Consider the following 18,192-nt stretch of genomic DNA (forward strand, 5'->3'; position numbering starts at 1 on the left):
ACTACCAGTAGAAGGTCTTGAACTGAGTCTTAAGGAAAACTGAAGAATGGGGGCAAGTCAGGGCAAAGACATAGAGCCAAAAGGGATGGTCTTTTGTGTATGAAGAATATGGAACAAGACTAGAAAGATGGGAAGGGGGCACATGATAAAGAAATTTAAATACCAAATAGAGGAATTTATATTGGACTACAGAGTCAACAGAGAAACCATAGGAGATTACTGATGCAAGGTAGGTGGTGGTGGTGAAAAAGACATCATGAACATGATATGATGCTTTTAGAAAATCACTTTGATTGTTATGTGGAAGAGTGATTGGAATTGGGAGACTTGAGGTAGGGATGCTAATGAAGAAATGAACTAGGATGGTAGCTGTGCCAGTGGAGAAAATGATGTGGCAACTGACTGGATAGGAAAGTGGAAAAGTGAAAAGTTGAAGATGACACTGAGGTTGAGAATCTGGGCAACTGGGTGGATGGTGGTAGCCTCTATAGTGAAAGGCAAGTTTGGAAGACAGGGGGGTAGGGTAGGGTATATAATGAGATCTGTTTGTGGCATGCTGAGTTTCATTTTCCAAAAGGACATTCAGTTTGAGATGCCCCAAAACTGGTGGAGATGTGTGACTATGGCTCAGTAGAAAGACATGGGCTCGAATTATCTGCAAAGAGATGATAATTAAACCCATGGAAATTGATGAGATCATCAACCAGGAGAGCAGAGAGGAAGAAAAGGGCCTAGGACAAATTCTTCAGGGACAACCATGATTAGTGGGCATGACGTATATGAAGATACAGCAAAGTAAAATGAGAAGAACAGTCAGACAGATAAGAGAAGAACCAATAATATAACAGGTATTTTATTTTATATGAGAAAATATTTGAAATGCTTCGCAAAGAGTCATAAGTGGTAGCTAATTTTACTTTTACAAAGTAGAAATTCTACTTTGATTAGAGGCCATTTTAGATTTAACAAGCATTTAAATTCTATAATCACCAGGAAGCCAACTACCAACAGATTCATAAAAGTAACATCCTATTAAAATAAAGAAATTATACCTTATTAATTTTTTGTTCCTCTTTTGGTACATTATAAAAAACAGTGAGTGCTTTATGCATGCACATATGTGCAAACACCTCCCCCCATAGGACCTATATCTCTTGTAAAATAAAGATCCCTCATTTAAAAAGCCAAAAGTAAAAAGACTGAGATAACCAGAAGTATAAAGAGAAATGATGAAGATACATCCCAAATAGATCTAATTCACTAAACAACAAACTAAGTTTGTCCAAATATAAATCATGGTATTTCTTTTACCTGGGAAAATTAAGAAGTTGGAAATTTGAAAGCATAGCATAGCGATATGAGTTTCTGAATGCTAGGGAATCAACTACAACAAAAAATAAAGTTCTAATTTTTAACGTGATTTGAGAAGACAAGGCCACAGTCCCAAAGTCAAAGGATTTTTATCAATGTATATTAAAGAACTAGATGCTTATAAAGCCAATGAATTTATACTCGACTACATATAATCACACCTTACTTATCAAACTACTGAAAACCCAACTATCAAATGCTTACTATGTGCTAGGCCCTACCTGAACTATTATTAGAAACCTAAGAATGAAAAGGGTTCCTGTGTACTGAAGCACACAGTTGTCACAAAGCTTATGGCAATTGGGCATAATCCAAGAAAATCAATTTAAGAGCAGCATTGAGAACAATGAAAAGTGACGGTGGAAGAAGAAAGAGACAGAAAACCTCTAAGACTTATGGAAATAGTAGCACAAGGATGATGAGAAATAGAATTTGCATCAGTCAGATGCCTATTCATGGAAATGAATACAATAAAAAGTGTTGTTCAAATTGTAGTTAAACATTCCTTAATTAGCAATGCAATGTATGGTCAGGAAACAAAATGGAGTTTCTTCTATATGCCAAGTCTTTTGGTTACAATGTTTACTAATTTTTTAAAGAAGATGAATCCAAGTAATAGCACACACATATAGCCTCTTAACTGTACAAATATATAGCCTCTAAACTAGTTGAAGTTCTTCCAAATTTTAGCCCTTAGGAGAAAAAACCCAAAAAATTATATTCCTAATGAATGCTGGTCTTGAAAATACTTCCCTTCTTTTTTATGAATTCATAAGCTTTAATAACAGATCAGCTTCTGGAAACCTCATCACCTCTTCTATATCATTCAGAACTTATGTTGTGGTCTCAGACAGGATAAGTTCTATTTCCCACTCTGACACCCTTCCAATCCCTCCAACTAGAGTTAGCTCCTTAAAGAGGACAAACCAAACAATGGGTATGATAGCCAAGAGTTATTTAACAAAACCTGTCTATAAAATCCATCCTACTGCCGTCAGACATTTGCATTCTACTTACTATAGGAGCATGTAGCAAAAGTGAGCAGCTGATAGCCAGGTAAGTCGAGTCAGGATTCTTTTAAACTATCAAAGCTGTTTTATACAATGATTAGTTCTTACCTGGTCCTGTGTTGACAATAATGTAAATAGCGTTTCCAATGCTGCTCTTCGAACTGATGATATAGTGTGATGCAAAAATGGCCATACACGTGGTACTAAAACTGTAAGTGACTGTTGGATACTGATAAAGAAGATGTAAATTAATCTTACTCATTTTTGATAAATAAGAATCCATTTAAGTTTCATTTATATATGGACTTCATAATAACATTTTTTTCTCATAAACCTGAATCATTTTTTAAAAGATCAAGTTTTCATATTCACAACTCACTCAATACTATTCCGCTGCAGTATCATAATAAGCATTTTTAAAAAATGAGGTCATAGAGATGGGTTCAAATAGCATTCAGCTCTTCTGTGGCACTGATGCTAGTAAGATGATTTTTTAAAGTTCCTTTCTCATTATATTCTTTTCCCATTCTGAAAAACTAGGCATTTAACAATAATGGGATTAATCAACAGCATCAGTTGGCAATTATCCATTCCCCACCTGCTATTCCTGTGGGCAACTCCAACATATTTGGGTGTTGTATATTCTCTCTGGATGAGGCATTACTCTATCATCAGAAAGGCAGAGGGTATATGTGAAATGCTGTACTTCTTCACTATATCACCAGGGTAAGAGTTCTTGAATTAGGGAATCTTAAATAATGTCTCCTCCTTGTCAATCACTGGTTAAATAGGGAAATAAAGCCAAGGCTACCTGGAATCATGGGTTCTCCTAAATCAGTCTGTGACAAGTATACAGAAAGAAAAGTCTTTTACACCTCAGAGTGATTTAAAGTTGACTGGATTTAGGAAATCCACACAAGGTAATTCTTTAACGAATGTCTACCCAAGGGAAAAAGTAGAAGGAAAAACTAATATACATGGCATAGTTTTAATTTTAATCTACATTATTAACATTTTCTTTCTTAAGTCTAGACAATAAAAAAATCAAGAGCATATGCCAATTTCTGAGGCATAAATGATCTTGTTGAAAATTTAATAATCAATTTCAGTAAATCACTGGGTCCATGAATTTACTATATGAAGTGTATACCCTTTTTACAGAGTTTTAAGTAAATGGGGGCAAACTAATACCAACTTCATCCTTTTTGGTTCTCTGATTTAGTGGGTTCAACTTTGATTGCTATTTTTTACTGGCTGGCCCATCTTTTTTTGCAAAATCAGTGTTTCCTATGCTTTTTACACGTCAGTATAATTTATATACAAAATTTAATTCAAACACATACAAATAAACATGCAGACACAAAACATACTAAGAACACAAAAACAGCAGTTTTTGTTAACGGTGCAACTGGTCATGCTGGATACAATTTTTAAAGCATGCGGTATTTCTCCTTATGTAGGTTCATAGTTATCTACCAACTAAAACATTTCACTTTATAGAAAGAGAATATATGTTAATAAAATATTAACTTGAAAAAATGAAAAGCTAGCAAGTTTTTTAACTTAACAAAATTTTCATTCATTAGATCCATTTCCTCACATTACCTAACCTGTCTTTTTTGTAATGTAGTTGTCTGATAATAAGGATAAAATCCCTTACTTTAGGTTCTTAAGGGATATATAGAATGCCATTGATGGAAGGGTACTTATGGGTCATCTAGTACAACTTTCTCTTTTTATATGAAGAAACTGAGATCCACAAAGCTTGAGGAGCTTCTCTGAGGACACACAATTAATTAGTAGTAAGGCCAGAACAAAATATGTGTAGTGTCTGACTTTAATACCTGATGATTAAGAACCTGCACATACACTGTAACTTCCCTTTTCTTGAGTGCTTCTATAGCACTTACTTTGTGATAGCAACAGTTATACTGTCCTTCTCATTTGATGCCAATATTATGGACTTATTTGTAGGACATTGCTAATTGACCGAAATTCCTATACCATTTGACTATTTTTTATAGATTTCTAATTTTCTATTAAAATAGTTTAGTATTATTTGGAGTACCTCAAAAATAATTATGGATTGGTTGGTAGCCAACAAAAGGGCATTTTATGACCTCTAAGCAAAATACTATAGTCAAAAAAATCTCTCATTTTTTCTTCTCTTCCCTCCCTCCCCCCATTACTTGGTCCTATTAACAGAGTAGATTAAGCTTTCAGCTGATATGTAGGAAACTAGGTTAAAAGATAGTAAACAGCTGCCCAATGGGGCCTTATTTTCATGTTCAAATGCAGCATACCAGTGAAGCTTTACAATTCTGGCATGCTTCTGGCTTTAGTACAATTTGGAGGACTTGGAACATGAAAGTAAAATAAATATTTCTACTATTCTAACAAGAACTGGTCACTGAAATAAAAGATGAAAAGGCAATTGAAACTGGTGATACCAAGGAAAAGCTAATTGATGATACAAATTGCCAAATCATTGCTATTCAATGATAAATTATTTCTAAAACTGCATTAATATATAATTATACATTGATTATACATCAGTTACATTAATGAATAAACCAAAATAACTGCACTGAAGAAGAATATAACAGTATAGACAAATAGGGAATTATACAACTAAAACATCCCTAAAAGGGTGAGTACTCTTCTCCTTGACACTCCCACCCCAATCACTCTAATGGCTGCATTGTATTTGTTGGCACTGCCTCTTAAGAAAACAAGATTCTATTCTGGCTACAAAATATTTCCTTAATTCTTAGAAGGTTAAAATAACTGAAAAGCTCATTGAAAATGCAGTTAAAATCTTAGAATGCATCTATCAAGAACAATTACCTGCATTGTTGAACCTGAGAATAAGTCAGAAGGGATGAAAGAAGGGTCATGATACTATTTGTTGAAGCGGTGAGATCATCTAGTTCTAGAAGAGCATCCCATAATGTATTTATAATAAAAGGTACCTATAAAATGAATTAAAAAGAAATGCTTGCCAGTCATGTTTTGCATATTTTATACATATTAAGTATAGCAGTCCAACACTTTTTGCCCCTGCTAACTTACACCTCTAGGAAAGAAGCCCAGCAAACAGATAACTAGCAATTCTTCAGTATAATGCTAGAATTTAGAATCAATCAGTGGACCTGTGTGAACTTTGGGCATGTCATCTAGACTGCAAAATGAAGGAGTCGGATGAATTGGTCCCTTCTGCCTTCCAATCCAGGATCCAAATCTGCAGCTCAGTGTCTGCTAAACTTAGGATTTCTGGGAGGAACCCAGCCTTTGACACGGGCCTCACAATGACTCAGGCACCACTCTCTTCTACCTTTGTTTCCCTACATCATTCCCTACTCCAGACAAAATCAATAGCTCTGCTGTTTACTATGCCTCAAAACTTCCCTCTTTTTCTTCATTTAGGAAAATCTTGTCTTTTTACAACTAATTCAATCAATCAACCAACCAGCAAGTATATATTCAAATGCCATTTGCTTTAAGAGGCCTTCTCCATCCTCCTTGGATATCACAAAGGACTTCGTGATAATTCTATGCACTTATTATATAATGTAAAATTGCTATAGGTTCTGTAAATCCCTCGCCACAATCCATTAATGGCACTGAGTAGACAAAATTGCAAAATAGGAGGTATTTTTATTTATCAATTCTTCATTCCTACTTTAGAAATCTCTTTTTGTTCTCATTCCTCATAGGAGGCACCCCTAATTCTGCATAGTATCCTACAGCTTGGATGGCAAGTTTTTTTATTTTCCTCCTATCAAATGCATTCATTCATTTTCATGCCTCATTCTTTGTGGCCTTCCTTTATTTTTTACTAGGTGGTAATAAAGTAATCAGCTAAATTAACCCTTGCTAATGTGCAGCTCTTCTCAAGATATGTTCTAATCTGATCATGGTGATAATAATGATGATGACAGTAACCGATACAGAATTTTCAGGTTTACAAAATGCTTTATATTTTATTACATTTAATTCTCATATTCTTGCTAAGTGGTACTGTTGTGCCTATTTTACTGATGAGGAAAACAGGACAAGAAAGAATAAGTGACACTTTGTACTTTTATCCATATAGCTACCTTTGTTAAAATGCCCTATAAAAATTCTCTCTGAAAGGTTGTCAATGGTGAACATTGGAATAAAGGCAAAGGTACTTTTGGATGGCAAGGTAAATGTATTCATGCAACAAAATCCCTAGAAGGTAGATCTTTAACTAACCTCTTTTCCCAAAGGTCATTAAAACCAGTAATACACCAAGAACAGTTCAAACTCATTAGTGCTACTGCCCTCCCTGGGGCAATTTCTGAATAATTTCCATGTCTGCACTATTATCTAGGTCTTGCCCTGTTTCTATCATCTAACCCTAAAATCATGGTAGATACCAAATATCCTTGTCCTCATAATTAAAAGCTAATGCATATGATATTTAAATCTTTCTCAGAAAAAGTTTCTTAGGAATTTCATATATAATATTCCTAAATGGTATGAATAAATATACAGGTTTTCTCCTTGTTTAATTGAATAAAATTTGACTTAGAGACACTGAGTATGGAATACCTTAACTAAAAATATAGAACTTAGATGAGCTGAATAGAGTTTGAAAAAAGGGTAGAAATCAGCATTGATTAATAATTGATAATCTAAATCAGTGATGGTGAACCTATGGCATGGGTGTCAAATATGTATCCCCCCAACCCTCAAATTCATTACTAGAAAGGCAGAGGGATTCTGACAGAGTTGCTCCCTTCCCCCTCTCTACACTCACTGAGGACATTCCACACTTCACCCGCCCCTCTGCCCAGCAGCCTACTGAAAGTACTTCCTTCCTCCTCTGTGTGAGGTAAGCGGGGGGGAGACATAGGGTGCACCTGACATTCAATGGGAATGGGGGGGAGGGGGAAGAGTGGCACAGCACTTGATTTGGAGGGGTGAGATGGGGATGGGACTTGGCACTATCTCTAAAAGGTTTGCTATCATTGCTCTAAATTAAACTCTTCAGAGAGAAAATGCAGAAATACTATAATTTACCTTTTGCGATTGAAGATGGACAAGACTATCCACCACGGGTACTAATGATGCTGCGGCAACAGCCCTGACATCATCATCTAGGTCTTGGAGCCCTTCAATTATTTTAGTTAAAACTTTAGGCAATAAAGTTTTAATTACATCCTGCAAAATTTGTAACAAAAGGGAGCATTTTATTCTTGAAGTAATTTATTCAGTAACATTTATTGAATATCTGCTATGTAAAACACTAAGAGATACATCAAGATTAATAATACAAGGATCCAGCCCTCAAGGAAATTGTATCCAGGAAGGGGATTATGTAAGATCTTTGAATGCTTTTTGAAACAGTATTTTTTAAAAATGAAAAACTTTATTAAGTTGCAGGCAAAGATTGGCAATGCATGTGAAAAAGTTGAACAATTGTGATAAAAATTAATAAAGCAACTATACTGAAAGAAATATAAATTTATGTGTCTATATGGATATATACACACATATGAATATATACATGCACATATGTATAAGAGCCAAATCTTGTGTAATTATCTTTCAATGTCTATTTTTTTTTCCCCTGGAAAGAGATCTCATTTCAGGGTGTAGGTGTAGTCCATGACTGGAGGGCTATGTGGTTAAGTATAATACAGATTGAACAAACATGAGAAACATGAAAGTGTAGTAGGAGTTCCAAGGAGAGAGTATTTACATTATGTCTGAGAATAATTAGGCTCCTACTATACTTTATTATACTTGATTTCTTTTGCATCACTTTCTCCATTCTTTGGAGTTGTGCTATTTACATTAAAATAAATACATAAGACGAGAATACATAAAGGTAGCCAAGAAGAAAAATTGTTAAGTTTCTAAAACAAGAATATAATTAGCTGATTCAAATTGAAAGATGAATGTAAAAACTGAGAATTACATAGTATTATAATGTAACTTAAAATACTAATTAATATTGAGAACCCAATAGGGGCTCAAAAACAATCAGTCTTTATTCACTGAAATATCCATAAATAAGTTTCTGGGCCATTTAATTCATATACTGATTAGATGGAAAGTAGTGGCATAAAATATGATTTAACCAAAACCAAAATTTGTTTTAATGACTCTTAACATTAGGTTCCACAAGATATAAGCTTATGCTTTCATCATTTACCTTACTTCCCAGAATTATATTTGAGTAAATCATTCACAAATACACACACACCCACCCACACACACACACACATCCACACACACCCACACACGGAGCAGTATTTGTTTGTTTAAAATTCTCCTTAGTCATAACTACCTACAATCAGAGTAACATGAGACTAAATTTATCAAGCTATATTTGAGTCGCAACATTTGGTAGCATCAAAGGGCCATATTTCTTTAATGCTTTAACATAATTCTATTTCAAGCAGTGAGGGGAGTAGGGAAAAAGGAAGGAAGGAGTAATGATACGCAAATCAATGGTAACAATGTTCCTCACTAATATAGCAGGGTCATGTACTAAATCACAAATCAACCTTGTTCTTTCCCCCGTTCCTCCTTGTTCATCTAGGCCTTAATGCCAATTCTAATTCCATTGTCTAATTTTTAGTTCTCACTCTTCACTGTCTTCTCCCTTCCAAGATGGGAACTGACCCACGTTACAGAGCATGAGGAGTACCCATTTTGACTATTAGTGTTGCATTTCAACTACATTATGACTTAAATGAACTCTTTGAAGTTGGTCTGGGAACCTATGATGGCTATTTTCCAATGCAAAAATGTGTTCTGATTTCATAGCATAACCCATTCATTTGTAAGTTGAGAAATGTCTATAAGTGAATAGTTCATAAATTTATCAATTCACATGATTTGAAGTTAATGCCAACATCATCAATATAATCATCATCTTTAAACAAGTTTGAATAAACAAAAAGGAGTCAAAAGACCATATTTCTAATTCTAAACTCTGATACTAAATTGTTTTGTGACTATGGGTACTTCAACTTTTTAAACCTCAGTTTCACCATCTATAAAATGCAAATAATACTATATGCCCCAATGATATCACAGATTTGTGAGGATTGTATAACATATCTGGAAATTATTATATTATAAAAGGATATATAAAAACTGCTTGCAAAGGCTGGAGACTTTGTGGAACATACTGCTTATGTCAGATTTGTGACATTGATTAGTTTTGCTGAGCTGGGTTTTTTCTCTTTTTTATTATAAAGACTAGCAGTGACAAGGAGTAGAAGAGAAAACATTGGGAAATAAAGGTGATTTTAAAACATAATTAAAATGTATACTTTAGAAAAAAATAGTTCCTTTTGATATCTGGCTGAAATCCTTATCTTAAGTGTGTATTTGCAACCTCTGCTCAGGGTGTCAAATACGAGTCCTCCAAATTCTGATTATTATATTTACCCAATTCTGGACTGACTGATCAGTTTGCCTATAACCTATTAATTCAAAGGTATACTAAAATATTTGAAATAGAGAAATATCTTCATTAATACGCAAGATACAGATTCTGAAGTGTTTACCTGACGAACTGCTAAAACATATTTTATTCCTAATAGGCCACCATGTCTCACTTCCCACTGTTCTTGTGTAAGCAATTTAAGGAGTACATCCACAGTCTTATGAACTCCTGTTTCATTCATGTGTTTTAAAACAACACCTAAAGTTTGAGCGCAAGTTTCACGAACTGGTGCTACAACCTAGAAGTAGAAAGGAAAAAAAGTTCAAGATTGGCACCAGATACATTATGCAAAAAAATTAGAATTTAATTTAACAAATGCTCCCTTAAGTAAGAAACTTACTTCATCTGAAACAAAGTCACCAAATCTATCTAGTGCAAAAACACAAAGGAGTCTAATAGCCAAATCTTCCAGCCAATCTTGATGCTGTTGGATCATCTGGAAAAAAAATCACTATTAAATATCACCAACAAATACCATTTTAAGTATTCTTTTTATGGGGGAAAAATTAACTAAAATTAACAACCAAATGTCACACAAATAAAAGAGAAAAATCCAGACAAAAGAGGTCATTTTAACTATATAAACATTAGCCAAAAATAATGACATGAATTAAATCTCTTTGCCATCATAAATCATAGCCTATTTGTAGATTAGTTTGAGTCAAATAAAACTGTACCAAAGCTCCAATAGGACATGAAATCCAATTAAATCATTTGCACACACTAAGAAATTAGCTTCATAAGGTCAGTTTGAGGATTAATTATATGTCACCAATCCATATTCTGTTCTATTTACAAACTCTCTCCCCACCAATCATCGTTCTCCTAGTCACCATCTTTTCAAGTCACTCCTCAGCCTACTAATATTCACAGCATGTCTCATGAGCATTTAATGTCTCATTTATTGGTCTTCTTTCCCTTTGTCTGTCATCACACTTTACCCTTCTTATTTTTGCTTTTCATGCTGTCCCTTCCTTCCTGCATATTTCACTCTTCTCTCTCATTCCTTTCCCTTTGGTTCTCATTTTAGGCATTTATCTTCCTTAGTAGGACAGGTTGATTAATGAAGATTTGTTAAATATTATCATTCTAATATACTTACCTCCTCTAAAGTGCTATCTCCTATTTTACCACCATTTTTCCCATGAGCTTTGAGAATTTCCCTAAGTCCAGTACCTGCACCATGTCGAACCTAAAAGTATTAATGTTAGATGCTGTTAGTTTTAATATTTAAGTTGTTTTGTTTAACTTTTTTTCAATAATAAAAATTATTTTTCTATCCAAGAAACTTAAAGTTTGCCATGACATTTTAAAAATAATGTGCCTTTTTGGGATAAAATTCTAGATAACATGTCTTGACAACATGTTACAGAGGAAACAATGCTGAACTCCAAGTTACATGCATCTGGATTACAGCTTAAAACCTTGCTGTTAATGTGACCTTGGAAAAATTATGCCATTCTTCTGGGCCTCAGTTTCCTCACCTATAAAATAAGGGACTTGGACTTGATAAACCCTAAAGGTCTTTCCATCTCTCAAATCTGTAATACTTCTGAGATAAATTCCACTTGTCCATTCCTCCTTTAAAAAAAAGAAGAAGAAGAAGAAAAAGAAGTAGCTCATTGCTAGCGGAAGAAGGGCAAGGAAGAGAGCTGTTGAAGAAAAAGGTAACAATATTTCTATAATGCCCAATAATTTTTAAATTGCAGGCAACCAAAGAAGATCCCAAAATTTAGTCAGTTAAAAGGTGCCAGAGCAAACTATCCTCAAAGTCTTATTGTCACTGCTTCACTGAAGCTTCAGGATAAACTGCCATATTAAAGGCTTTATGGAAAAAGGATACTAACCATACTTGGGCCCTGGATAGCTGCTTTAAATCATGAAGTTATCATAGGAATGATAAATAGGATATTGACCTATCACCCACTTATTAGCATACCTTATAAATTTAAGATCGGAACATCTTTAAATAGAAATCCTTAACAAAGCAGTGAGATAGCTGCAGCCTAGATCAGTGTGTTTCTAGAACAGAAGCCAAAAATGACTCTCTAATGGAAAAGAAATGAAGATGTTATAGTTTAGGAGAGAAATGACCAGAACTCAGAAGATTGTTGTTGAAGGAACAGAAATGGATAGATATTAATTGGGGAATGGTAAATAAAATAAGCTGTGGGAAATGACCATAAGAAAACATTCATATACTGGTAGAAACAAAAATGAATATGACAAATACAGAGAAGTATAGGTAGACTTACACAAACTGATGCAAATTGGAGTTAGCAGAACAAAGAAAACAACATACACAATGATGATAACTTAAGTGGAAAGAACAATTGGAACTGAATACATCAAAGTTCTAGTGACCAAACTTGGCTCCAAATCTCCACCTTCTTTGCAGAGGTCTGGAACTATGAATGTGGGAGACTACTTTTAATTTCAGATTTTTTTCATTGTATTATTTTTGCTGAATTCTTTTTTCTCCTTTTTTAGTTTCCATAGCTCTCTAAAAGGTATGTGGGAGAGAAGTTTTGGTGGGAAATGTAGATGATGCAAAAAAAAATATTTTTTTTTCAATAAAAATTTATCACCCCCCCACCAAAAAAACCCAAAATTAAACACTCTAAAAGACCATAGCACTGACCAAAGAAATAACAATCATGATTTTAAAAGATTAATTATGAAACATGCTACCTAACTCATCACAGAGATGGGATGGATTAGAAGTACAGAATGAGATACATATGATCAGAAATGGTCATTGTTGTGTTTTTTGTTTTTTTCTCTGCAACTTATTTTAAGGGAGGACATTCTACTTGGGTGGTAAGGAAGAGAAGAGTGGTTAGTAGTAGTAACAAAAATGAAAAAAGCATCAATAAAACATTTTTTTTAGTTCACAAAAGTGTACGTGAAACACAAAAGAGGTTAATTTTGTTGTTACCCTGTTACTTAAAACTACATGTAATGCAAGTTCATATTTTTATAGAATCCTCTTTCCCTTTGATCTTTGCATGTTAAAAGTCTTTTTTTTTTTAGCTGAAAGTTCACAATAAACCCATTTTTTAAAAAATCTGCTCAAAAAAAAGAAAGAGCACATGAGGGAAGTGAAGCTTATGGCAATGGATTAAACCAGGAGAACAAAGAACAACAAAAAGTTGAAAAGGAACTCAAGGATAGTACTGTAAACAATCGACTACTGAGGATGGGGAATTTTTTCCCACAAGGAGAAAACAAGTAGCTGATGCTTTGGTTTATATCACTGCATCATTAGCAGAATATTGTGATAGTGCTAAGAAGAAATCTTACCTCCCAGGACGGATTAAAAAGATCATTACACAATTCTTCACAAAAGCTTTCCAAAGGCCATTCATTTGTCTAAATAAGGGTAGAGAAAAACAAAAAATAAATAAATAACAAAATAAATATTCCAGAACAAGTCTTTTATGCCAATAATACAAATGTACCTTTAAAATTTTTTCGTATGGGGAAAGGACCTACTTGTACAAAAATATTTATAGCAGCTCTTTTTGTGGTAGCAAAGAATTGGAAATTGAGAGGATGTCCATCAATTAGAGAATAGCTGAACAAACTGTGGTTTATGGTATATGGTAGTGACAGAATACTACAGCACTAGAAGAAATGATAAGCAGATGATTTCAGAAAAAGTTAGAAAGATCTACATGAATTGATGCAGAACAAAATAAGCAGAACCAGGAGAACATTGTACATAGTAACAGTAATATCATATTATGATCAACTGTGAAAGACTTAGCTACTTTCAGCAATACAATGATCTGGGATAATTCTGAAGAGCTTATGACAAAGAATGCTATCCACCTCCACAGAAAGAACAGTTGGAGTCAAATTACAGAACAAAGTATACTATCTTTCACATTTGTTTATTTATGATTTTATTCGGGGGGCTTCGTTTTATGAGTATTCTCTTAAAATGACCAAAATGGAAGCATGCTTTGCATGATAATACAGTTCAAATTGCTTACCATATCCGAGAGTGGGGAGGAAGAGGAGGAAAACAATTTGGATCTTATAATTTTGGGGAATATATATAGAAAATTATTATTACAGGTAACTGAGGAAATAAAGTATCCTTGAATAAAATTATTTAAAATTTTTTTTCATATGTACAATAAACGTTTATTAAATGCATATTATATGCCAGGGCCATCCTAAGGAATGGAGATATGAAAATGAGACAAAAGACAGTCCCTGTCCTCAAAGAACTAACAGTCTGATTGGGAAGATAATATACAAATAACTATGTATAAACTATACAATAAATTAGAAATAATCAATAAAGGGAAAGTATTAGCATTAAAGGGGATTGAGAAAGGCTTCCTGTAAAAGGTTAAGATTTTAGCTGTGACTTGAAGGAAGCCAAGAGGTATAGAGCATTCCAGACATGAGACAGCCACTGAAAATGCCCAGAATCAAGAGATGGATTGGCTCATTCAAGAAAAGGCAAGGAAGTTAATGTCAATGGATTCAAGAGTTTGGGAGATAGGGGGAGGGAGGCTGCAAGAAAATTGGAAAGTTAAGGACAGTCCTATTTTATGAAAGGCTTTGAATGCCAAACAGGGTATTCTGTAATTGATTCTAGAGGTAACAGAGGTCATTGGAATTTATTGGTGATGGTGGGGAGAATGAAGGGTGACATAGTCAGACCTGTGCTTTAGGAAAAACATTTTGGTGGCTGAAAGCCAGAAGGATTGGAATAAAGAGAAATTTGAGGCAGGCAGACCCACCAGCAGGTTACTTCAATAGTCCAGATCTTAAGTGATGAGGACCTATACTAAAGAGATGTTAGTGTCAGAGAAGGGTGGGAGAGAGATTAGAGAGATGTTGCAACAATGAAATCCACAGGCCTTGGTAACAGAGTGGATAGAGGTGCAGGGAGAGAGAAAATGAGGAGGTAAGGATGACATACTAATTCTCATATAATTTGTGAGCCTGGGGAGTGGGAAAATGGTGATACCCTTGACAATTAGTAACGAGGAAGGAAGAAAGGAGGAAACTTTAGGAGGAAAGATGATGAATTCAGTTTTGAACATGTTGAGTTTGAGATAACTATTAAATATCCAGTTGGAGATGTCTGCAAGGCAACTGGAGGTGTGACATTGGGGGTCAACAGAGACATTAAAGTTTGGTAGGCAGATTTGAGGATCATCGTCATGGAAATTATTAGATCAATGAGAGCAAGTGAGATCAACAAGTGAAATAGTAGAGAGGGAGAAAAGAGCCCCCGACAGAATCTTGAGGACACTCATAGTTAATAGGCATGGCTTGAATGAGGACCCAGAAAAGAAGACTGAGAAGAAACAATCTAATAGGAAGAAAACAACCAGGAGAGTAGCATACTAAAAAGGGTGCTCAATAGTGTTAAAGGCTGCAGAGAGGACAATAAGAATAAAGACTGAGAAAAGTCCATTTGGCATTAAGAGACCACAGGTAAGTTTGGTGAAAGTTTTAGAGGAATGATATGGTTGGAAACCAGATTTTAAGAGTTAAGAAGAGAAAAACATGGAGGTACTTATTTTATATGACCTTTCTCAAGGAGTTTAGCCACAAAGGGCAAAAAAAAATGAGACTACAATTAACAGTTATGGAAACATCAATTAAGGTTTTTCTGAGCATGAAGGAAACATAGGCATTTTTGTAGTCAACAGGAACCAGAACACAGGGAAAGACAAGTTATCTGAGAGACTAGGGATAACAGAGGGGACCGTCTGCTAGAGAAGAAAGCATGGAATAGGACAATAATAATATGTGTTTTAGAAAAAATGATTACCGGGGATTTTTAAAACGCAAATTTAAAGGATTTGATAACTACCACTTCTCTAGATTTTGGCATATTACTAGAAACGTTACAATATTTGAGGTAAGAAACAACTTAGAAAATAGTTGCTTAAGGCATGGAAAATCATACCTCTTCAAATAAGAAAGAACTGTCCGGTACATTATCAATCAAGACCTTGGACTCAGTTGAAGGTTGGTTAATAATAACATTGGCTATCTTCCGTCTTTTTTCTTCTGGTTCCCCATCTGTGCTATCATTGCTAAAAATAAAATTCACCATTTAAAAATGATGAAATATAAGGATAGATAAAAAGTCATGATTTGATCAAACCTTCCAAAAAATATTATACTCAATGTCTTGCAATTTAAATACTGCTAAGAGCAAAATTTCATTTCACAAAAATTTAATAAATTATCATATAATGGATAACTAAAAATGTCTCTTATTCCTAAGAACTCTTCTGGATTGAGACCATGTTGTAAGTTTTTATTTTCCTAAAAAGATTATAGTAACTAAAATAGGGACAAGATATTTCCTTAAAAGAGAGAGGATTTTTGAAATTCTCAATTCCCTTTAATAACTAATCTGATAACGTAGCTTTGAGCTGGCAAACCAATGACACGTGCCAGAGGGAGCACTCAGAGGCCTCTCTGTGGGTACATGCAATGTCACCGTAGCACAGCGTTAATTACAAGAAAGCCAAAGGGACACAGGGCCGGACATTCTATTCCTGCTCTCCATGCACACCTGAGGGTATTTCTCACATGACCTACCCCTCTGCCCAGCAGCCCACTCCCTCCTTCACTCCCTCCCATCTGGACTAAGGGGGCAGCTCATGTGGCATGAGGCTTGCAGTTGGGGCACTCAGTCTCTAAAAGGTTTGTCATCACTGGTCTAGGTCAATATATAACTCATTATTTTGGGCTGTCAAATCCTAATGAGCAAGACAAGATTTAAAGAGTTTTGAATATAGCACCCAAATGCATATTTAACTGTAGCTGCTAATAAGAATATAAAATATAAAATAAAAACTCAATTCAGAATAAAGATACTTATTTTTAATATATGACTTTAAAGATAAAATTATTTTAAGAAAATCTTCCATTACTGCTCTTAAATATGTACTACAAACAAAACTAGGCTAATAATAAAATAATGCAAAGGAGTGATCCTATGGCACCTTTAAAAAACCTACCTTAGATCCCTGTTGATTTTCCCATAAATGTTTAAACAATGTTCAATTTTAATAAATCACACATAAAATTACCATCATTCTCATTCAGATAAGGAAAGCAAAGTGGGACTAACTTTTGCCTATCATTTTTCCCACACAAGAAGAAACAGAGTTTAAGTTAGGATTTCAAATTTCAATTTCTAGATTTCAAATACTAGATGGTGCCCAGCCCAGCTCTTGACATATGAAGACAGCACTCAGATGTTAAAGCTGATGATGATGCAACTCTGTTTAAGGAGGGAGGTAATTCCTGGATTTTAGTGAGAAACCATGAAGGCAGGTTCAGGTTTTGGCACTCTTTCATTATGTGACCTATGGTGGGTTATTTAACTTCTTTACAATTCAGTTTTCCAATCAAGTGGGGATGATGATCCTTGCTCTAGTAGTGTCCCAGAAATATGAACACCAGATAAGTAAGTGTATCAAAAGCATTTCATACATGGTCCCACTGGACTGGAGGAGGCAAAGGGTTAACTGAAATGGAATTGTTGAACTAATGACACTAGCCTCAAGTTAGTGTGTGAAATCAATCAAGGCTGAATGCTAAAGACAATCCAGTTACACACGTCCTAATATCCATTTCAAAACTGGCACTCTTTTTGTCCTAAAGTTAAAAAAAGGCTGAAGAGGTGTTACACAAAGAAACTAAAACAAGGGGAGGTATTTCCTCCTATATGGGGTGGGGCATTAAATAAATGCTAACAACTGTAAAGGATATGACTGTTTAGTAAGAAATTATAAATAAGAAAATTCAGAAAAACATTGAAAACTTGTAACGAATTAATGTAGAATAAAATAAGAGGCAGGGCAATAATATACACAATAACTATAATATTATAAATGAAAAGAACATATAAAGGAAGCCAAACTAAGTAACTGAATGAGTCAACTTAGTCAAAAGAACATAAATAAAATGTATCTCTCTATCAGCTTACTAGCAGAAGGGTGGGGGTCACAGTATCAGCTGTTTTTGTTTAACTGCTCTTCTGTTATAATGGAAGTTTCAAAAAGTGTGTGTGTGTGGTAGAACAGGTTCTGATATCTGGAAATGACTAAGGGAGGGATGGGGTGGATAAGACCCCCTTTTTTAAAATGAAAAATCTTAAAACAGATGATGGTAAAGCTTTGAGGAGAGAGGTACATGAGGAAGGTAGAGTTATTTGCTTATTTGTTTGAGATGGGGTCCATCTATGCTGACATCAGCCAATAACAGGTTCAAACCTAATGCTCCAATGTTCTGATGTTGGCCAATTCTCCCCTCATTAAGGAGGCT

At 34.6% G+C, this 18,192-nt stretch overlaps 1 protein-coding gene across 4 annotated transcripts in view; it reads right to left on the bottom strand.

The window, feature by feature from the left end:
• Positions 1-18,192, bottom strand: part of BTAF1 (B-TFIID TATA-box binding protein associated factor 1) — a 118,524-nt gene that overhangs the window by 53,381 nt on the left and 46,951 nt on the right. For all 4 annotated transcript variants that reach the window (XM_007478817.3, XM_007478816.3, XM_056802580.1 and 1 more), the window contains 8 exons: positions 15,815-15,944; positions 13,177-13,245; positions 10,976-11,065; positions 10,214-10,309; positions 9,935-10,111; positions 7,431-7,571; positions 5,229-5,353; positions 2,490-2,610 (listed from right to left, as the gene is read on the bottom strand). In XM_007478817.3, the coding sequence (XP_007478879.1) occupies positions 2,490-2,610; positions 5,229-5,353; positions 7,431-7,571; positions 9,935-10,111; positions 10,214-10,309; positions 10,976-11,065; positions 13,177-13,245; positions 15,815-15,944 (949 nt within the window). The remainder of the gene's footprint in view (positions 1-2,489; positions 2,611-5,228; positions 5,354-7,430; positions 7,572-9,934; positions 10,112-10,213; positions 10,310-10,975; positions 11,066-13,176; positions 13,246-15,814; positions 15,945-18,192) is intronic.

Source organism: Monodelphis domestica, chromosome 1 (genome assembly GCF_027887165.1).
Source record: "Monodelphis domestica isolate mMonDom1 chromosome 1, mMonDom1.pri, whole genome shotgun sequence".
Lineage (NCBI taxonomy): Eukaryota > Metazoa > Chordata > Mammalia > Didelphimorphia > Didelphidae > Monodelphis > Monodelphis domestica.